This window comes from Littorina saxatilis, linkage group LG17, assembly GCF_037325665.1.
Source record: "Littorina saxatilis isolate snail1 linkage group LG17, US_GU_Lsax_2.0, whole genome shotgun sequence".
Classification (NCBI taxonomy): Eukaryota; Metazoa; Mollusca; class Gastropoda; order Littorinimorpha; family Littorinidae; genus Littorina; species Littorina saxatilis.
In genome coordinates, this window is record NC_090261.1 from 67521930 (window position 1) to 67545238 (window position 23309).

The window sequence follows — 23309 nt, forward strand, 5'->3', positions numbered from 1 at the left end:
CGCCCGAGTCGCACACTTATTTCCCTGTCAAGTAGGTTTAATTTGTACACATTAGAAAAAAAAGTTAAAAAAAAAAAAAAAGTGATTGCCTACCTACCTACCCTATTTTTTTTGTGGCTATGTTACCGTAACCACACCTATTTTTTTTTGTGGCCTCACAGAAAGGTCCAGTGGACGATACCTTCCGCCTGTGTGTCCGCCGTGTATGTGTATGTGCGTACGTGCGTGCGTGCCAAGTCTACAACTTTCTGTGTGGAATGGGAACAGACACACACACACACGCACCGCACACACACACCGTGCGTACGTTCAGTTCGTCAGTTCCTGCGTGCGTGTGTCAGTGTGCCGTGTGTGTATCTTTGCGACTGTGTGAGTGAGTTCAGATTAGATACGTGCGTGTGTTTGCCTGTGTGCATATGTCTGTCGGTTTTTCAATCTGCCCGGGTGCATTCAGCAGGTAGGCTTTCTACTATCAAGTTTCTCATTGTGCCGGAACTAACCTTACCGTTATGGATATAACTATAAACCCCCAACATTATTAATAATCTTGACAACAAAGAGGACTCCTCTGCCGACAGTGTAAGTGTTATTACTGCCTGACATCTACCCCAGTCAATTCCAATGACGACACAGGCCACACGAGCCTTTCATGCTATTGACATTGGTGGGTCTAACAAGTGCTGGTTACACAGAGGTGTCTCGCTGAAGGTGTGCAGTGATATACACTGCATATCTTTTATAACGGCACTCTCCCTGGAGGCACTGTGATAGTTTAAGAAAATCCTTTTCATTTTGAGATCGACTATGTTAAAGGTAGTACACCTAAGGCGCCATTTTGGAAACATTTCTGACGATAAGAGTAACGGATCAAACCAGACTGCCTTGACTGCTAAGTTTCATACATTGAAAAACTGATCGAAGGGCTAATGCCTTGGTATGTTTTGAACTGTTTAATGATGATGTGATCCTATATATGATTGTGTTTGTTTCGTCTCGTCATACTATTACACGGTGAAAATTAGGATTTTAGAGTTTAAAAGGGAGTCTAGGTTTTAACGATAATCGTAAATATTATAAATGGAATTTAGTTAATAGTAACGAGTTGTACAGTGAGATTGAAGAATAAATTTAGCAGCCAAGGGGTCACTTAATACATGAAAGATAGGTTCCAAGTTTAGGTAATAATGTAGATAAGAATTGAAACCAACAAGGCAAAGGTTTGTTGATAATAAGGAGTTACGAAGAACGTTATGATAGATTCGTGTAATAAGAGATAGACTGGGCAGCCAAGGGGTCACCTAGCACATGAAAGATAGGTCCAAGTTTAGGTAATAATGTAGATGGGAATTGAAGCTAACAGGGCAAAGGTTTGTTGATGATAAAGAGTTAGGAAGAACGTAATGACAGATTCGGCTAATAAGAGATAGACTGGCAACCAAAGGCCACGAAACGCAGAATAGTAGATCAAACGAACAACCAATCAAAAGAAAGAATAAGAAATATATAGGATGACAAATTAAATATTCGCTCTCTCAGCTCTCAGCTCTCGGCCCTGACCACTGAATAAGAAGACATCCGTCTGGTACCCGGTCAACGAGTAGTATGACGACTTTAACTCAAATAGGATAGGGAAATAGGATGTATATTTTGTAATATGTTGTGATCATTCTTAAAGTAAATTCTTAAATAGTTTTCCTGAATTGTGTGTGGTATGCTTCAAGATTCTTTCTTGTCTCTGTGTGTGTGTGTGTGTGTGTGTGTGTGTGTGTGTGTGTGTGTGTGTGTGTGTGTGTGTGTGTGTGTGTGTGTGCGTGTGTGTCTGTGTGTGTATGTGTTTGTTTGTTTGTTAGATTGCTTGTTTGCTTGTTCGTTTGTTCGTTTTTCCTTGCGTGCATGCGCGCGCATGATGGTGTGTGTCTGTGTAGGCCTATTTGAGCCGGAAGAAACTATCACAGAGCTTCTGTCTGGTCAGTTCGATCTCCGTCAGTTCATGTTGGTCCTTTCTGGCTTGGACCCAGGGTACCTTTCTAGCGGACAACGTAAAAGACGCACGGTCGCCCTGACGTGACTTGACAATGGCGAGGGCGTATAAGGCTGATAGAAAACGATAAGTTTGTTTTGCACTATCGTAGTACCGCCGCCTGAGTTTGGATAGAAGAGAACTGTTGAGATTGAACTTTGTTGGACGAACGTTGGGTCAATGCACACACTACCTGTCATGCACTAGTGAACAATGCTCAAGGCTTTGGCACAAACGAATGGAATAAAGAAACGCACAAAGTTAGGTCTGAAACTTAATTGACTCGCGAACGGCGGATAACAACATTTGATAGAATTAGTTTCAGGCGTTGCAGAGAAACAACCAACAGAAAAAAAGTGTAATGTTATGTTGAAATTGAAGAAAGGTGGTCGAGTCTCTGTCCAGGGTCGAGCTGAACGTTATTTGTTAACGATGAAGAATGTTGATTTCTGTCGACCCACACACACAGAGAGACATACACGCAAACAGACACACACACACACACACACACACACACACACACACACTAACACACACACACACACACACACACACACACACACACACACACACCGAACACATATACACACTGAGCAAACAAAACAACACTGAAACATAGAGTCTATCAGAGACCCGGAAAGGGGTGCGCGAGATGGGAGGATAGGGAAGGGGCGAGTCAGTTTGGGGTGGAAGGAAAAGGTTATTCCCACTCCAGTGTCGAAGAGACCAGTCACTACTGTCGGCATTTTGACTGGCAACACGAGTTATGAAGACACGTAACAAGGTCGTTTCCTTCAACGCCTGATAAAGTGAATATACGCTAATACCTCACCCAAGGAACGAACAGATTATTCCCTCCACAAAAATGTCACTCCACATAATTTTACTCGTAACGAGATTTGTACTTTCTTTTTGTTCGACGTACGAACAAAAACTACTCCCTATACGAACATTTTACTCCACGATTATTTTCCTGTCAGAATAAGTTACTCCTCAAGTTGTTATGGAAATAAATTAACAATTGTTAAAAAAAATAAAAAATAAAAAATAAAAAAATCCTCACCCAAACTCCACAAACACCACTGCCGGAAATAACTCGGTCACGAACGAAGTTTATCAATTGCTGATTGATAACTGAGCATTTGGATACATTTTGCTGAGCTAATTTCCAAGATGAACGAAGGTGTCAGTCACGGGATCAATCCATAACTGGCCACTCTGCACAGAAAAGCAGCCGGGCTGTTGTTGCTGGTTGGAAATGTTTTGGTCGAAGGTTTCTCTCAGTTTTCCCGTGTAAAACTGAGCTTGGACGGATGTATCGTGATTTGCAAGGCGGGGTCATGGGAAGAAAGTGATTTTTAAGTGATTTTTTTAAAAGTTAATGTGTGAAACTGTATTAACATGACATGATTAACGAGTGGCGTATATGACTGACTGTACCGAACACACGCGAAACGTGGGAGAGAAAAACAAGAAAACCTGACTCCGAAACTTTCACCTGAAGCAATTTAATACAATCTAACTCAGGAGAGCTTCATTATTTGTTGTTGTTTTCTTGTTTGTTTGTTTGTTTGTTTGTTTGTTTGTTCGTTCGTTCGTTCGTTCATTCGTTCGTTTTGTTCGTTCGTTCAGTCGTTCATTCGTTCGCGGTTCGTCGTCGTCTCTGTTGTTGTTCAGTTTTAACGTTGATATTCTCCCTTCAGTAGCGATGTGGCTTAAACAACCAGGCTTAACCACGTTAAACACAACTTGTCACAGAAACAATTTAGCTTAATTGTGGCGAGTCGTTAAGTACAGCTGTGTTATGTGTATCCCACAAATGTTGAGAAAAAAGACCATTCAACAACACTGAAAGCGTGTTCTCTCCGTCACACCGCTTGTCAACTAAGCCACAAAAGAACTACTCTGTTGGAACTCTCATACATTGTAATAAAAAAACCGACAGGGAAAAAGGGAAATTCGTTGGCCGGTTCTAGAAGAATTCGGTCAACCCTCGAGAAATCACTCGACTGGAACTGTTACTTTTTTCTGTCACTTGTCACTTTCGACATAATTGGCTCTGTAGGTGTTTAGGGAGAGGAAATTGAATGAAGATTTAGTAGTAGGGTTACTGTGTCGAGGTAGAACTAGGACACATCTGCGTTCTGAAAATCACACGCACTTACTGACTCTCAGAAACATTTAATCTTTTAAATACGTACGTGTAAAACTGAGCCTGGGCTTGGACGGATGTATTGTGATTTGCAAGGCTAGTGACTTAACCCCCTTCGTGACGGGCGTTGTGGCGGGGTGGTAAGACGTCGGCCTCCTAATCGGAAGGTCGAGAGTTCGAATCCCGGCCGCGGCCGCCTGGTGGGTTAAGTGTGGAGATTTTTCCGATCTCCCAGGTCAACTTATGTGCAGACCTGCTAGTGGCTTATCCCCCTTCGTGTGTACACGCAAGCACAAGACCAAGTGCGCACGTAAAAGATCCTGTAATCCATGTCAGAGTTCGGTGGGTTATAGAAACACGAAAATACCCAGCATGCTTCCTCCGAAAGCGGCGTATGGCTGTCTAAATGGCGGGGTAAAAACGGTCATACACGTAAAATTCCACTCGTGCAAAAACACGAGTGTACGTGGGAGTTTCAGCCCACGAACGCAGAAGAAGAAGAAGAACCCCCTTCGTGTGTACACGCAAGCACAAGACCAAGTGCGCACTGATAAGATTCTGTAGTCCATGTCAGAGTTCGGTGGGTCAGTATAGAAACGCGAAAATAGGCCCAGCATGCCTCCCCCGAAATCGGCGTATGCTGCCTGAATGGCGGGTTAAAAACGGTCATACACGTAAAATTCCACTCGTGCTAAAAACACTGATGAGTGAACGTGGGAGTCTAAGCCCATGAACGAAGAAGAACTGAGAAGAAGAAGTTCAGAACAGGTATTGCATGCTGCTTGATACGGAGCATGTCTCTGTTCATTGAACTCCCTCGCTCTGGATAAACTTGACAGTACAAACACACCCAGCTACATACACCGCCAAACATTGTATTTCTTTTCAACCCAGGTGCACCAAAAATGCAATAAAGTGTAACTCATAAAACACTTACCTTTGGAACATGAAGGGTGGAGAGGTATATATATCCACGTCCGCCTGCATTCACCCAGCACACACAGACATTTGAAGTGACCCGCATACCAGGCGAAGCCGTGGTATATCTCTTTGTGTACAGAGGGTAATATCAGTTTATATTGAACACCTCCCCTCCGTTCGGCGTGAAAGTTCCTCTGCGTTGTATACTACGCAGCCTGTGGGTCTGATTTTCCCGGTGTGTCTATATGTATCAACACAGCTTTTTCCGCATTTATGTCAGTTCAAGTTCGTCACAGTGAGCCTCTTGCCTGGTATTGTAAGAGGGTTTTCTACTTTTCTGCGACTGTTCTTTTGGCTGTTTCTTTGTGTGTCGGTGTGTGTGAGAGTTGCAAAAACCCAATTTGCCTATTGCGAAGAACTGTTGGCTTTCCTTGTATGATTACTATAGACGGCTCCTCCCTCCCTCCTAGACTGTTTCTCAGTCTCTCCCTCTCCCTCTCTCCTCATTTCCTCTCTCTCTCTCTCTCTCTCTCTCTCTCTCTCTCTCTCTCTCTCTCTCTGTACATACAGGAATCAGTCTTCTTCAAACTAAGACTTTCAAAACCAATGTGCAGACCAAGTCAGTGTTGTTTGTAAGTTATGCAAACAAACGAGACTGAGTTAGCTATCAAGCAGTCAAGTGCTGTAACAGTATAAATCTCGAGCCTCTGTTCTTAATCCTTGTAAACTAAAGTTCAGTTCAGTTCAGTTCTGGTCAGATAACTTAAGTGGTGACAGCTTGAAATAATTGCACTGTGCATGAAAACGATTAATCATGTTTTCAGTTTCATTTCCCCGGCCTTGCACCGCAAGCGTTAGTGTATCCTCATCATTAAGGGCAGAATATACCTGCGCAATTTCAGCGGCACAGACGACGCACTGCATATTATTGATGCTGTGATAGGGATTATGACGAGTACTTGGCCTGTTTTCCTTTCTCGCAACGTGTAGCGGGCTGGGATAATCTGTAGTGCGTCGTCTGTCCTGCTGAAGTTACATAGGTGAGCGCCAGGCATTAGGTTCAACTTGAGTCCATAGCGCGCGTGGAATGCATCTAGAATAGCCCGGACATTTAATCAAACATGCGAAATTTAATAGGCAATTTTGTGCAGTACAAAGACTTGACACTACTATACGATCAGTATAACTTGACAATATGTAGGCCCGCTGTCAGATCAAAAGGTCATGTTTAATCATTAGAAAGCTGTCGGATTGTTAACATTGTATAATCTGCCCCAACCCCAACCCCCGAATGTCACGCACACATGCGTGGAGCGCACACAAAAACATGCGTACACACACACACACACACACAAACACACACACACACACCGGTACACACACATACACACTGACATGGCACACATGCACACACACCCGTCTCTCCGTTGCTCTGTCCGTCCGTCTGTCCATCCATCTATGTCTTTCTCTTTGTCTGATAACCCCCCACCCCCGGCTCACCCACCCACCCACCCCCCCCCCCCCCTCTCAACTCCCTCGCGTCTCCTTATCTCTGTGACGTTTTGCTCTATTTGAAAAAAGGCCCAGTGTTGGCTGTTTAGCTTTTTGTCATTTAAACCTCGTTGTGTTTTCAGCGCCGTTTAAACTCAAGGCAAGGCGGCAACAGCTAGCGAAAACTAACTAATACTCGCAGCACAGTGGCATTTGTACGTCAAAGGAACTACAAACATGTTTTTCCATCAGTCCCATTGTTCTCTAAGTCTTCTGTTTCGCCTCGGAGTCGTCCCCCTTGGAAGGCGATTTACTACGCCGGCTGCTCCCAAAATAATCTCTTTTTTTGAAGCCTCACAAACTTGTGTTGGTTGTTGGGATTTTGTGTGTGGTCAAGGTTCTTGTTAACTTTGTTTACTTACGGCGGCTTTGTTGGTGACTTGCCCTTTGCCTTATTTTGTGAGAAAGTTTAAGTGACCCAATTGTATGTGTGTGTGCCGGTGTGCACACACACACACACGCACGCACACACGTACGCAAGCACGCATACCGTCACTGACACACACGGCACACACACACACACGATCACATTGTCTGTCTGTCTTTCAGTCGCGCTGTCTGTCTCCCTATGATCTCTCTTAGTCTCTCTCCCTGCAACGCCGTACCAAGAAAACAACAAGTCGCGTAAGGCGAAACTGATACAACATTTAGTCAAGTAGCTGTCGAACTCACAGAATGAAACTGAACGCAATGCAACGCAGCAAGACCGTATACTCGTAGCATCGTCAGTCCACCGCTCATGGCAAAGGCAGTGAAATTGACAAGAAGAGCGGGGTAGTAGTTGCGCTGAGAAGGATAGCACGCTTTTCTGTACCTCTCTTCGTTTTAACTTTCTGAGCGTGTTTTCAATCCAAACATATCATATCTATATGTTTTTGGAATCAGGAACCGACAAGGAATAAGATGAAAGTGTTTTTAAATTGATTTCGAAAATCTAATTTTGATCGTAATTTTTATATTTTTAATTTTCAGAGCTTGTTTTTAATCCAAATATAACATATTTATATGTTTTTGGAATCAGAAAATGATGGAGAATAAGATGAACGTAAATTTGGATCGTTTTATAAAAAAACTTTTTTTTTTACAATTTTCAGATTTTTAATGACCAAAGTCATTAATTAATTTTTAAGCCACCAAGCTGAAATGCAATACCGAAGTCCGGGCTTCGTCGGAGATTACTTGACCAAAATTTCAACCAATTTGGTTGAAAAATGAGAGCGTGACAGTGCCGCCTCAACTTTCACGAAAAGCCGGATATGACGTCATCAAAGACATTTATCAAAAAAATGAAAAAAACGTCTGAGGATATCATACCCAATAACTCTCATGTCAAATTTCATAAAGATCGGTCCAGTAGTTTAGTCTGAATCGCTCTACACACACACACACACAGACAGACAGACAGACACACAGACACACATACACCACGACCCTCGTCTCCATTCCCCCCTCTATGTTAAAACATTTAGTCAAAACTTGACTAAATGTAAAAACAAAAACAAAAAATCCCAACAGCCTCGCGTGAGAACACGAAGACTCTCGATCCTCCCACGACTCCATCGTCATCGTTTCGTATTTTGATGAGCTTTTTTCTTTCCTCTCCAAAATGGAAGCAAAAAGGCCGAGCTGCCAAGAGAGGTGTAACATGTTGAGGCGACGTTGGCCATCGCTGACAATTTCTTCGTGTGCCGCCATTCTTGACAGCGACTTGATGAAACAAGACTCGACATTCCTGATCCGTAGAGAAGAATTAGAAGTGCGAAGCAGGTGGGAGAAAGAGAAGAAAAGGAAAGGGGGAGGGGGAGGGGGAGGGGGAGGGGGCGGGACGGTGAACAGAGAAATTCATCCCCCTTCGGCCCCCGGCCTTCTCTAGTGCAGACTCCGTGTGTGTGTATATGTGTGCTTGTGTGTGTGTGTGTGTGGGGGGGGGGGGGGTGGGTGGGCGCGAACGCGCGTGTTTGTATGTGTGAGAGTGCGTATGTGTGTATGTGTATGTGTGTGTGTGTACGTGGGTGCGAGCATGCGTGAAATACGTGCGTGCGTCAATGTGCACACGCACAAAAGTGTTGACTAAAATCACTATACCGTGGAGGGTACATAATGACTTTTGAGTGATTCCGCTTGTATTGTTCTTTCATCAATAAATGCGTTTTCCCATATTTGTCTCCATTTTATAATCATTACCTGTCGGTAACATCTTTTTGAGTTGCCATGAGTGATTGTGTCAGAGTATAATAGGTATCTAGGTGTTTACTTGATGCATAAATCAATACTGAGAAGTGGGTCTCATTCGCAAGCAGTCATCATCATTAATTTTAGAGCTGCTATATTGTGAGACTGCAATGCTTAAAGCTAAGCCTTCGTTTTCTAATTACTCGTCTGTTTGATCGCGTTCAATAGGTCACACTACTGTGAATTAATGTCTTGTAATGTCATTTATTAAAGATTCCACGAATTAACCAGTCTTGGGTTTTTTGTTTTCCATTTTCCATTTTCCAGCAGTCAAACAGCAGTCACACAAAGTACTTCTTCTTCTTCGTTCATGGGCTGAAACTCCAACGTTCACTCATGTTTTAGCACGAGTGGTTTTTTTTTGCGTGTACCGTTTTTACTCCGCCATTCAGGGAGCCATACACCGCTTGGTATTTGGTTGTTTCCATAACCCACCAAAGTTTGACATGGATCATAGGATCTTTTCCCTGCGTACTTGGTATTGCGCTTGCATGTACACACGAAGGGGGATATGGCACTAGCAGGTCTGCACATGTTGACCTGAGAGATTGGAAAAATCTCCACCCTTAACCAACCAGGCGCGGCTGGGATTCGAACCCGCGACCTTCCGATTAGGAGACCGATGTCTTATCCACTGAGCCATTGCGCCCATCCACACAAAGTACAATTACTAAGAAAGAGCCACACATATGAGCAGACACAGAGGCACATTACAGGCACACAAGGATAACAGATCCACAGGCAGACACAGAGGCACATTACAGGCAAACAAGGATAACAGATCGACAGCAGACACAGAGGCACATTACAGGCAAACAAGGATAACAGATCGACAGCAGACACAGAGGCACATTACAGGCAAACAAGGATAACAGATCGACAGGCACACACAGAGGCACATTACAGGCAAACAAGGATAACAGATCGACAGGCAGACAGAGGCACATTACAGGCAAACAAGGATAACAGATCGACAGCAGACACAGAGGCACATTACAGGCAAACAAGGATAACAGATCGACAGCAGACACAGAGGCACATTACAGGCACACAAGGATAACAGATCGACAGCAGACACAGAGGCACATTACAGGCAAACAAGGATAACAGATCGACAGCAGACACAGAGGCACATTACAGGCAAACAAGGATAACAGATCGACAGGCAGACAGGTAGGGGTCATGCCAATACGTCCCAGTACCATTGTGTCCCAGTACCATTGCGTCCCCAAAAAATGCCGTCTCATTGCGTCCCATTAAGCAATCCCATTGGGTCCCAATACCATTGGGTCCCAGTGCCATTGCGTCCCGTACCATTGCGTCCCAACAAAATTGCGTGTCGATAGGTCCCAAGAAAATTGCATCTCGATACGTCCCATAAAGGAATCCCATTACGTCCCCGTACCATTACGTCCCAACACAATTGTTACTTGAGCAATGCTTGAACGCTGCGGTGGGCAGTGTGTGTGTGTGTTTTTTGTTTTTTTGGGGGGGGGGGGAATGGGGAGGTGAGGTGGGCACAGTGAGGTGTGGGCCGCGGAAGGGGGGACCCGCGGAAGGGGGATGGGGTACGTGATCATCGTGGTCAGACTAGGGGAGAGAAGGGATGGGTGGGTGTGAACAGTGATTAAGGATGGAGAAGAGATAAATAAATAAATAAATAGAAATACACACAATCTGTTAAACACATTGATTTATGAGATATTTAGTTGGTCAGACAATTGTTAATTCATTATATTTTATAATCTGATGAAAGATGACAGGTCCCTTTTTTAAGCAAGACCTTTAATTCAAGAGTCAAAATGTATTTTGATTTTAAGTGACAGTAGAAGATAACATATTGTAACAAGTATTATGACCCCTTTTTTTCCTTGATGATATTTCATAAAGAAGAAATGTACCGTCTGATTGTGCAGTTTCCAATAATTATTCTGTGTTTGTCAATTATTGTTCTCCAGTCACAAAGAGAGAGAGAGAGAGAGAGAGAGAGAGAGAGAGAGAGAGAGAGAGAGAGAGAGAGAGAGAGAGACAGAGACAGAGAGACAGAGTGAGTGAGCGAGCGAGTGAGCAAGAGAGAGAGAGAGTCACACACACACACACACACACACACTGAAACACACACACACACACACATACATATACACACACAAACCAGGAGTGAGAGCGAGAGAAAAAATGAGAAAGAGAGAGTCGTCAGTAAGTAGTGGTATTGACACGTAGCGATAATGACACGTAGCGCTAAAAGATGTAGTGCTGTCGACACGAAGTGATAATGAACGAATGATAGCGACTTATCGACAAATTATTTGTAGCACTAATCAACGTAGCGATAGCGGCACGTAGCACAAATGACACGTAGGACAAATGACACGTAGCACAAATGACACGTAGCGCTAGCGATACGCACCTGGAACCTATCGATACATTTTTTTGGTCAATGTCCGTCCACATGTTTGTCCGACATCACCGGTACATATCTTTTTATTTTCTTTTTATTTGTGAAATACTGCTATGTACCGACACGTTATGTAATAAAAGTGCGTTTTGTAATACATTTATTACAAACCGTGTTCGGCTTAGACAATTTTTATTACAAATCGTGTTGAACGCGTTTTGTAATAAAAATTGTGTAATCCGAACACGATTTGTAATAAATTTATTACAAAACGCACTTTTATTACAAAACGTGTCGCTACACTGCTACAGTAACATCTCAGAAATTAAATTCACTAGTATGGGGACCTAATGGTACGGGGACGCAATGGCACGTAATTGTATTGGGACCTAATGGTACTGGGACGCAAAGGTACTGGTAAGCAATGGTACTGGGACGCAATGGTACTGGGACGCAATGGTACTGGGACGTAATGGTATTGGGACGTATTGACATGTAGCCGACAGATATCTGTAGAATATATCAGACATGCTCATACAAGTCATCTAATGCTTCTTCTTTATTCCGAATTTCAATGTCAAATCATATCTTGAAAACAAATCTTTATATCCAAGTAAGATGTGTTTTTAACGAAAAATTATTGTTCAGACCTTCTTGCATGAAAATGAGAGGAATATAAACAAGAAAACAAACAAAAATAAAAATAAAAATTCCTCACAATTTCCCTTTCACAGGAGAGATATTTAGATTTTTAAACTCAAATAAAAAAAATTAAAAAAAGTTGAACGCAACTGAAAATGCTCCTGCTTGCCTGTGCAGGTGACCACTACAATACAAACAGACAGAAAACACATCACAATATCCTGGCCCCATTTGTTTTCCTGTTCTTTTTCTCTCTGGCATTCTCTTGTCTCCGTTTGAAGAAACATGATTAATAGATTTACAACACACACACATACAAAACACGTACAGGGTGACCCAAAATGAGTGCAACCCATAAAAGTACTCACAACTGCTACAAATGTGAATGGATTGAGTTTATCTTTAACACACATCAACGTAAGATGATAACAATTAAGTTCTGAAAGTTGAAGTCATTTCGGTTGGGTGGTCCACATGTTAGCAACGTTGAAGGATATGCTCCAAATGTCCACCGCATTGACGGAGACATGCACTCCTGAATGCGCAGGGCAAAATTGTCCACCTGACCTTAACACCCCCCCCCCCCCCCCCCGATTTCTATTTGTGGGGTTATTTGAAAGACCACGTCTATGAAAACAACCCCCAGACAATCATGGACTTGAAAGCTGCAATAACAACAGAGATCAGGAGGATTCCAGGGGCAGAGTGTGTCCGCGTGGTGGACAATTTTGCACGGCGCATTCAACGCGGTGGACATTTGGAGCATATCCTTCAACGTCGCTTCAACGGCCACCCAACCAAAATGACTCCAACTTTCAGAACTTAATTGTTATCATCTTACGTTGATGTGTGTTAAAAATAAACTCAATCCTTTCACATCTGTAGCAGTTGTGAGTACTTTTATGGGTTGCACTCATTTTGGGTCACCCTGTACTTCTTCAAGTGTTGATGTGCTCTGAAGACAGTCATGCAGCCAATGAAAATCGTAACAAAACCAAACAAAACCAAAAAAGTCACCTGTACTCCTTTCCATTCATAACCTCACTGTTACCAGACAAAACACACATACAACACATGTACTTCTTCAAACGTTGATGTGCTCTGAAGACAGCCAGCCAATGAAAATCTTAACAAAACCAAGAAAAAACAAGTCGCGTAAGGCGAAATTACTACATTTAGTCAAGCTGTGGAACTCACAGAATGAAACTGAACGTAGTCCGCCGCTAGTGCAAAAGGCAGCGAAAGTGACGAGCCTGTTTGGCGCGGTAGCGATTGCGCTGTGCTATACTGTACCTCTCTTCTTTTAAAACGATTTCAAAAATTTAATTTTGATCATAATTTTTATATTTTTAATTTTCAGAGCTTGTTTTTTTAATCCAAATATAACATATGTATATGTTTTTGGAATCAGAAAATGACGAAGAATAAGATGAAATTGTTTTTGGATCGTTTAATAAAAAAATAATTTTAATTAGAAGTTTCCGATTTTTAATGACCAAACTCACTCATTAGTTTTTAAGCCACCAAGCTGAAATGCAATACCAAACCCCGGCCTTCGTCGAAGATTGCTTTGCCAAAATTTCAATCAATTTAATTGAAAAATGAGGGTGTGACAGTGCCGCCTCAACTTTTACAAAAAGCCGGATATGACGTCATCAAAGGTATTTATCGAAAAAATGAAAAAACGTCCGGGGATATCATACCCAGGAACTCTCATGTCAAATTTCATAAAGATCGGCCCAGTAGTTTAGTCTGAATCGCTCTACACACACACACAGACACAGACACACACACATACACCACGACCCTCGTCTCGATTCCCCCCTCTGTTAAAACATTTGGTCAAAACTTGACTAAATGTAACAAATAGTCACCCATACTCCTTTCCCCCAGCAACCTTTCTGTTACCAGACAAAACAGGACACAGAAATATGAGCACCAACAGCTGACTGTAAACACACATACATACCAAAACAAAGTAGCAACACTTCACTAGATTTCACAAAGAAAATGTCACAAAGACCATGGCAGAACAGTCTGATTTCTTTTCAGTGTCTACCAGCACGAGTACGTGACCGTAAAGACACATTGAAGTGAGAATTTCACCTGTTTGGAAAAAACCTGTGAAGTCGACTGGATTCACAGTTCTTACAGCCATAGAAATTCAGAAACAAAGTGGTCCCTTTCATGAGATGCCGCCCTCCTTATCAGCCAAAAGATTCCTAAAAGCCGTCCTTCGTTGAGCCTAAAGTCGACTTCGCAAAGTCTTTTTACTGAAATCTCAATGCCAAAGCTTCAAGCAGTAGACTTTGTGAAGTCGACTTGGCCCAATTAATGAAAGGCTTCGTGGAGCAGGTGGTTTCTCGTGGCAGGTATACTTTAGTCAAATTGACAGACCAGGACAAAGACCTTCATTGGAAGGTGTCCCTTCATCCCAGGGACCTAACATCACGAGTCCCACTGTACGTAGATCCACTGTCACTGATATTGTTTAAACATCTTTCAGTATGTCTGCTTCAAAAAGATGTCAGTGCATGTACTAATTAGCTAATCTCAAGACAAATTGCAATGATGCCTGACACCCACCCATTTACACCAATGATGCCTGACACCCACCCATTTACACCAATGATGCCTGACACCCACCCATTTACACCAATGATGCCTGACACCCACCCATTTACACCAATGATGCCTGACACCCACCCATTTACACCAATGATGCCTGACACCCACCCATTTACACCAATGATGCCTGACACCCACCCATTTACACCAATGATGCCTGACACCCACCCATTTACACCAATGATGCCTGACACCCACCCATTTACACCAATGATGCCTGACACCCACCCATTTACACCAATGATGCCTGACACCCACCCATTTACACCAATGATGCCTGACACCCACCCATTTACACCAATGATGCCTGACACCCACCCATTTACACCAATGATGCCTGACACCCACCCATTTACACCAATGATGCCTGACACCCACCCATTTACACCAATGATGCCTGACACCCACCCATTTACACCAATGATGCCTGACACCCACCCATTTACACCAATGATGCCTGACACCCACCCATTTACACCAATGATGCCTGACACCCACCCATTTACACCAATGATGCCTGACACCCACCCATTTACACCAATGGGTAGAAAGACAAGAGATCCATTACAGTTGTCACTGCATCTGGTATTTTGCCATTCCATCATACGCACTTGTGCCTTGTTTCCTAGCTATTGCATCAGACTGCTGCATCTGGCCATTCCATCAAACGTACTGCATCTGGCCATTCCATCAAACGTACTGCATCTCGCCATTCTAGCAGATTACTGAATCTGGCCATTCCATCAGACGTACTACATCTGGCCATTCCATCAAACGTAATCCATCGTGCCGTTCCATCAGATCTAGTACTGCATCTCGCCATTTCATCAGACGTACTGCATCTTGCTTTCAATCTTCTTCTGGGTTTCTTCAGACTGCAGTTGTTCCAGCGTCAGCAGAGAGAGGCCCAGCTGATCTCTCTGTAAGAATGTAAGCATCAACCAAAGGTGAACATGCATGAAACTAAACCAATGCAGAAGAAAAACAGACAAAGACCAAGCAAAGGCAAACTAAATCCCGATTCCCTGTTTGCTGCTCCAGACCAAGCAAAGGCAAACTAAATCCCGATTCCCTGTTTGCTGCTCCAGACCAAGCAAAGGCAAACTAAATCCCGATTCCCTGTTTGCTGCTCCAGACCAAGCAAAGGCAAACTAAATCCCGATTCCCTGTTTGCTGCTCCAGACCAAGCAAAGGCAAACTAAATCCCGATTCCCTGTTTGCTGCTCCAGACCAAGCAAAGGCAAACTAAATCCCGATTCCCTGTTTGCTGCTCCAGACCAAGCAAAGGCAAACTAAATCCCGATTCCCTGTTTGCTGCTCCAGACCAAGCAAAGGCAAACTAAATCCCGATTCCCTGTTTGCTGCTCCAGACCAAGCAAAGGCAAACTAAATCCCGATTCCCTGTTTGCTGTTCCAGACCAAGCAAAGGCAAACTAAATCCCGATTCCCTGTTTGCTGCTCCAGACCAAGCAAAGGCAAACTAAATCCCGATTCCCTGTTTGCTGCTCCAGACCAAGCAAAGGCAAACTAAATCCCGATTCCCTGTTTGCTGTTCCAGACCAAGCAAAGGCAAACTAAATCCCGATTCCCTGTTTGCTGCTCCAGACCAAGCAAAGGCAAACTAAATCCCGATTCCCTGTTTGCTGTTCCAGACCAAGCAAAGGCAAACTAAATCCCGATTCCCTGTTTGCTGCTCCAGACCAAGCAAAGGCAAACTAAATCCCGATTCCCTGTTTGCTGCTCCAGACCAAGCAAAGGCAAACTAAATCCCGATTCCCTGTTTGCTGCTCCAGACCAAGCAAAGGCAAACTAAATCCCGATTCCCTGTTTGCTGCTCCAGACCAAGCAAAGGCAAACTAAATCCCGATTCCCTGTTTGCTGCTCCAGAGCAAAGCCACAGATTGAAAATACATTTCTAAGAGATGAGTTAGAAGGGAGTTGGAGGATGCTAGACTTTCATCTGCCTCATAAAAGCAATCCCACCTGCTAAGAAGACCAGAGAAATAGGCAGACTGACCGACAGACGGACAGGCAGACTGACCGAGAGACAAGAGGGTGGGCCAACTACTAAACTGATAAACAGCCGTGTCATTGAAGAGATTGACCGAGAGAGGCACAACAACATACACAGGCTTCTGAACGGCAGGGACGTTCTGCTCGTTTCTACAATAAAGAGGATTGACGACAGGTGATGCCGGTTGAAGTGGAGCAATTCTGAAGCAACTGCCCAACTTTCCTCCTAACCTTCATCCACCTTCTAGCCACACCTTTTCTCCTAACCTTCATCCACCTTCTAGCCACACCTTTTCCCACTTAACACCCCCCCCCCAACACACACCCCTTCAGTTCTTCAGTTTTGACCATGCTGTATGCTTCATCAACCTTGCAGAAAAATAATGTGCACGACTGAGTGACTCCATATTTATGTATCATACTTCACACTCCCCCACTGGTCCTCCCCCTCCCTTTTCCTCCAAGAAAACCCATCCTCCTCCAAGACAACCCACCAACCCACCCTCCTCCAAGAAAACCCACCCTCCTCCAAGAAAACCCACCCTCCTCCAAGAAAACCCACCAACCCACCCTCCTCCAAGTAAACCCACCAACCCACCCTCCTCCAAGAAAACCCACCAACCCACCCTCCTCCAAGAAAACCCACCAACCCACCCTCCTCCAAGTAAACCCACCAACCCACCCTCCTCCAAGTAAACCCACCAACCCATCCTCCTCCAAGAAAACCCACCAACCCACCCTCCTCCAAGTAAACCCACCAACCCACCCTCCTCCAAGAAAACCCACCAACCCACCCTCCTCCAAGTAAACCCACCAACCCACCCTCCTCCAAGTAAACCCACCAACCCATCCTCCTCCAAGTAAACCCACCAACCCACCCTCCTCCAAGTAAACCCACCAACCCATCCTCCTCCAAGTAAACCCACCAACCCATCCTCCTCCAAGAAAACCCACCAACCCACCCTCCTCCAAGAAAACCCACCAACCCACCCTCCTCCAAGAAAACCCACCAACCCACCCTCCTCCAAGTAAACCCACCAACCCATCCTCCTCCAAGTAAACCCACCAACCCATCCTCCTCCAAGTAAACCCACCAACCCACCCTCCTCCAAGTAAACCCACCAACCCATCCTCCTCCAAGTAAACCCACCAACCCATCCTCCTCCAAGAAAACCCACCCTCCTCCAAGAAAACCCACCAACCCATCCTCCTCCAAGAAAACCCACCAACCCACCCTCCTCCAAGTAAACCCACCAACCCATCCTCCTCCAAGTAAACCCACCAACCCATCCTCCTCCAAGAAAACCCACCAACCCATCCTCCTCCAAGTAAACCCACCAACCCACCCTCCTCCAAGTAAACCCACCAACCCATCCTCCTCCAAGTAAACCCACCAACCCACCCTCCTCCAAGAAAACCCACCCTCCTCCAAGAAAACCCACCAACCCACCCTCCTCCAAGAAAACCCACCAACCCACCCTCCTCCAAGTAAACCCACCAACCCATCCTCCTCCAAGTAAACCCACCAACCCATCCTCCTCCAAGAAAACCCACCAACCCATCCTCCTCCAAGTAAACCCACCAACCCACCCTCCTCCAAGTAAACCCACCAACCCATCCTCCTCCAAGTAAACCCACCAACCCATCCTCCTCCAAGAAAACCCACCAACCCACCCTCCTCCAAGAAAACCCACCAACCCATCCTCCTCCAAGAAAACCCATCAACCCACCCTCCTCCAAGAAAACCCACCAACCCACCCTCCTCCAAGAAAACTCACCAACCCACCCTCCTCCAAGAAAACCCACCAACCCACCCTCCTCCAAGAAAACCCACCAACCCATCCTCCTCCAAGTAAACCCACCAACCCACCCTCCTCCAAGTAAACCCACCAACCCACCCTCCTCCAAGTAAACCCACCAACCCACCCTCCTCCAAGAAAACCCACCAACCCACCCTCCTCCAAGTAAACCCACCAACCCACCCTCCTCCAAGTAAACCCACCAACCCACCCTCCTCCAAGAAAACTCACCAACCCACCCTCCTCCAAGTAAACCCACCAACCCACCCTCCTCCAAGAAAACCCACCAACCCACCCTCCTCCAAGAAAACCCACCAACCCACCCTCCTCCAAGTAAACCCACCAACCCACCCTCCTCCAAGAAAACCCACCAACCCACCCTCCTCCAAGAAAACCCACCAACCCATCCTCCTCCAAGTAAACCCACCAACCCACCCTCCTCCAAGTAAACCCACCAACCCACCCTCCTCCAAGTAAACCCACCAACCCACCCTCCTCCAAGAAAACCCACCAACCCACCCTCCTCCAAGTAAACCCACCAACCCACCCTCCTCCAAGTAAACCCACCAACCCACCCTCCTCCAAGAAAACCCACCAACCCACCCTCCTCCAAGTAAACCCACCAACCCACCCTCCTCCAAGAAAACCCACCAACCCACCCTCCTCCAAGAAAACCCACCAACCCATCCTCCTCCAAGTAAACCCACCAACCCACCCTCCTCCAAGTAAACCCACCAACCCACCCTCCTCCAAGTAAACCCACCAACCCACCCTCCTCCAAGAAAACCCACCAACCCACCCTCCTCCAAGTAAACCCACCAACCCACCCTCCTCCAAGTAAACCCACCAACCCATCCTCCTCCAAGTAAACCCACCAACCCACCCTCCTCCAAGAAAACCCACCAACCCACCCTCCTCCAAGTAAACCCACCAACCCACCCTCCTCCAAGAAAACCCACCAACCCACCCTCCTCCAAGAAAACCCACCAACCCATCCTCCTCCAAGTAAACCCACCAACCCACCCTCCTCCAAGTAAACCCACCAACCCACCCTCCTCCAAGTAAACCCACCAACCCACCCTCCTCCAAGAAAACCCACCAACCCACCCTCCTCCAAGTAAACCCACCAACCCACCCTCCTCCAAGTAAACCCACCAACCCATCCTCCTCCAAGTAAACCCACCAACCCACCCTCCTCCAAGAAAACCCACCAACCCACCCTCCTCCAAGTAAACCCACCAACCCACCCTCCTCCAAGAAAACCCACCAACCCACCCTCCTCCAAGTAAACCCACCAACCCACCCTCCTCCAAGTAAACCCACCAACCCACCCTCCTCCAAGAAAACCCACCAACCCACCCTCCTCCAAGTAAACCCACCAACCCATCCTCCTCCAAGTAAACCCACCAACCCATCCTCCTCCAAGAAAACCCACCAACCCACCCTCCTCCAAGAAAACCCACCAACCCACCCTCCTCCAAGTAAACCCACCAACCCATCCTCCTCCAAGTAAACCCACCAACCCATCCTCCTCCAAGAAAACCCACCAACCCACCCTCCTCCAAGAAAACCCACCAACCCACCCTCCTCCAAGAAAACCCACCAACCCACCCTCCTCCAAGTAAACCCACCAACCCATCCTCCTCCAAGTAAACCCACCAACCCATCCTCCTCCAAGAAAACCCACCAACCCATCCTCCTCCAAGTAAACCCACCAACCCACCCTCCTCCAAGTAAACCCACCAACCCATCCTCCTCCAAGAAAACCCACCAACCCATCCTCCTCCAAGTAAACCCACCAACCCACCCTCCTCCAAGTAAACCCACCAACCCATCCTCCTCCAAGTAAACCCACCAACCCATCCTCCTCCAAGAAAACCCACCAACCCATCCTCCTCCAAGTAAACCCACCAACCCACCCTCCTCCAAGTAAACCCACCAACCCACCCTCCTCCAAGAAAACCCACCAACCCATCCTCCTCCAAGTAAACCCACCAACCCATCCTCCTCCAAGAAAACCCACCAACCCACCCTCCTCCAAGAAAACTCACCAACCCATCCTCCTCCAAGAAAACCCACCAACCCACCCTCCTCCAAGTAAACCCACCAACCCACCCTCCTCCAAGTAAACCCACCAACCCACCCTCCTCCAAGTAAACCCACCAACCCACCCTCCTCCAAGAAAACCCACCAACCCACCCTCCTCCAAGAAAACCCACCAACCCATCCTCCTCCAAGTAAACCCATCAACCCACCCTCCTCCAAGAAAACCCACCAACCCACCCTCCTCCAAGAAAACTCACCAACCCACCCTCCTCCAAGAAAACCCACCAACCCACCCTCCTCCAAGAAAACCCACCAACCCACCCTCCTCCAAGAAAACTCACCAACCCACCCTCCTCCAAGAAAACCCACCAACCCACCCTCCTCCAAGAAAACCCACCAACCCACCCTCCTCCAAGTAAACCCACCAACCCACCCTCCTCCAAGAAAACCCACCAACCCACCCTCCTCCAAGTAAACCCACCAACCCACCCTCCTCCAAGTAAACCCACCAACCCACCCTCCTCCAAGAAAACCCACCAACCCACCCTCCTCCAAGTAAACCCACCAACCCACCCTCCTCCAAGAAAACCCACCAACCCACCCTCCTCCAAGTAAACCCACCAACCCACCCTCCTCCAAGTAAACCCACCAACCCACCCTCCTCCAAGTAAACCCACCAACCCACCCTCCTCCAAGAAAACCCACCAACCCACCCTCCTCCAAGTAAACCCACCAACCCACCCTCCTCCAAGTAAACCCACCAACCCACCCTCCTCCAAGAAAACCCACCAACCCACCCTCCTCCAAGTAAACCCACCAACCCACCCTCCTCCAAGTAAACCCACCAACCCACCCTCCTCCAAGAAAACCCACCAACCCACCCTCCTCCAAGAAAACCCATCAACCCATCCTCCTCCAAGAAAACCCACCAACCCACCCTCCTCCAAGAAAACCCACCAACCCACCCTCCTCCAAGTAAACCCACCAACCCACCCTCCTCCAAGAAAACTCACCAACCCATCCTCCTCCAAGAAAACCCACCCTCCTCCAAGAAAACCCACCAACCCACCCTCCTCCAAGAAAACCCACCAACCCATCCTCCTCCAAGTAAACCCACCAACCCATCCTCCTCCAAGAAAACTCACCAACCCATCCTCCTCCAAGAAAACCCACCCTCCTCCAAGTAAACCCACCAACCCACCCTCCTCCAAGTAAACCCACCAACCCATCCTCCTCCAAGTAAACCCACCAACCCATCCTCCTCCAAGAAAACCCATCAACCCACCCTCCTCCAAGAAAACCCACCAACCCACCCTCCTCCAAGTAAACCCACCAACCCACCCTCCTCCAAGACAACCCACCAACCCATCCTCCTCCAAGTAAACCCACCAACCCACCCTTCTCCAAGAAAACCCACCAACCCATCCTCCTCCAAGTAAACCCACCAACCCACCCTCCTCCAAGACAACCCACCAACCCACCCTCCTCCAAGTAAACCCACCAACCCACCCTCCTCCAAGACAACCCACCAACCCATCCTCCTCCAAGTAAACCCACCAACCCACCCTTCTCCAAGAAAACCCACCAACCCATCCTCCTCCAAGTAAACCCACCAACCCACCCTCCTCCAAGACAACCCACCAACCCACCCTCCTCCAAGTAAACCCACCAACCCACCCTCCTCTAAGTAAACCCACCAACCCACCCTTCTCCAAGAAAACTCACCAACCCACCCTCCTCCAAGAAAACCCACCAACCCACCCTCCTCCAAGAAAACCCACCAACCCACCCTCCTCCAAGTAAACCCACCAACCCACCCTCCTCCAAGTAAACCCACCAACCCACCCTCCTCCAAGTAAACCCACCAACCCACCCTCCTCCAAGTAAACCCACCAACCCACCCTCCTCCAAGAAAACCCACCCTCCTCCAAGAAAACCCACCAACCCACCCTCCTCCAAGTAAACCCACCAACCCACCCTCCTCCAAGAAAACCCACCAACCCACCCTCCTCCAAGTAAACCCACCAACCCACCCTCCTCCAAGTAAACCCACCAACCCACCCTCCTCCAAGAAAACCCACCCTCCTCCAAGAAAACCCACCAACCCACCCTCCTCCAAGTAAACCCACCAACCCACCCTCCTCCAAGAAAACCCACCAACCCACCCTCCTCCAAGTAAACCCACCAACCCACCCTCCTCCAAGTAAACCCACCAACCCACCCTCCTCCAAGTAAACCCACCAACCCACCCTCCTCCAAGAAAACCCACCCTCCTCCAAGAAAACCCACCAACCCACCCTCCTCCAAGAAAACCCACCCTCCTCCAAGTAAACCCACCAACCCACCCTCCTCCAAGTAAACCCACCAACCCACCCTCCTCCAAGTAAACCCACCAACCCACCCTCCTCCAAGTAAACCCACCAACCCACCCTCCTCCAAGTAAACCCACCAACCCACCCTCCTCCAAGTAAACCCACCAACCCACCCTCCTCCCAGAAAACCCACCAACCCACCCTCCTCCAAGTAAACCCACCAACCCACCCTCCTCCCAGAAAACCCACCAACCCACCCTCCTCCAAGTAAACCCACCAACCCACCCTCCTCCCAGAAAACCCACCAACCCACCCTCCTCCAAGTAAACCCACCAACCCACCCTCCTCCAAGTAAACCCACCAACCCATCCTCCTCCAAGAAAACCCACCAACCCACCCTCCTCCAAGTAAACCCACCAACCCACCCTCCTCCAAGTAAACCCACCAACCCACCCTCCTCCAAGTAAACCCACCAACCCACCCTCCTCCAAGTAAACCCACCAACCCACCCTCCTCCAATTAGAACAGTAATCTTGCTAACCAAGACATCCCATCCATTCTAACTCCTCACCATTTAAACAACTCTTCCCCCCGAAAC

The 23309-nt window shown here is 46.9% G+C and overlaps 2 protein-coding genes across 2 annotated transcripts in view; both read right to left on the bottom strand.

Annotated features, from left to right (window-relative positions):
- LOC138952288 (uncharacterized) overlaps positions 1-5234 on the bottom strand; it is an 86002-nt gene extending 80768 nt beyond the window's left edge. Inside the window, exon 1 of the mRNA XM_070323921.1 lies at positions 5110-5234. Within this exon, the coding sequence (XP_070180022.1) occupies positions 5110-5159 (50 nt within the window). The 5' untranslated portion in view covers positions 5160-5234. The remainder of the gene's footprint in view (positions 1-5109) is intronic.
- A 6583-nt stretch (positions 5235-11817) lies between these two features.
- The window catches only part of LOC138952290 (general transcription and DNA repair factor IIH helicase subunit XPD-like), a 60423-nt gene continuing 48931 nt past the window's right edge, over positions 11818-23309 (bottom strand). The window contains exon 25 of the mRNA XM_070323923.1: positions 11818-15461. Coding sequence (XP_070180024.1) covers positions 15369-15461 — 93 coding nt within the window. The 3' untranslated portion in view covers positions 11818-15368. The remainder of the gene's footprint in view (positions 15462-23309) is intronic.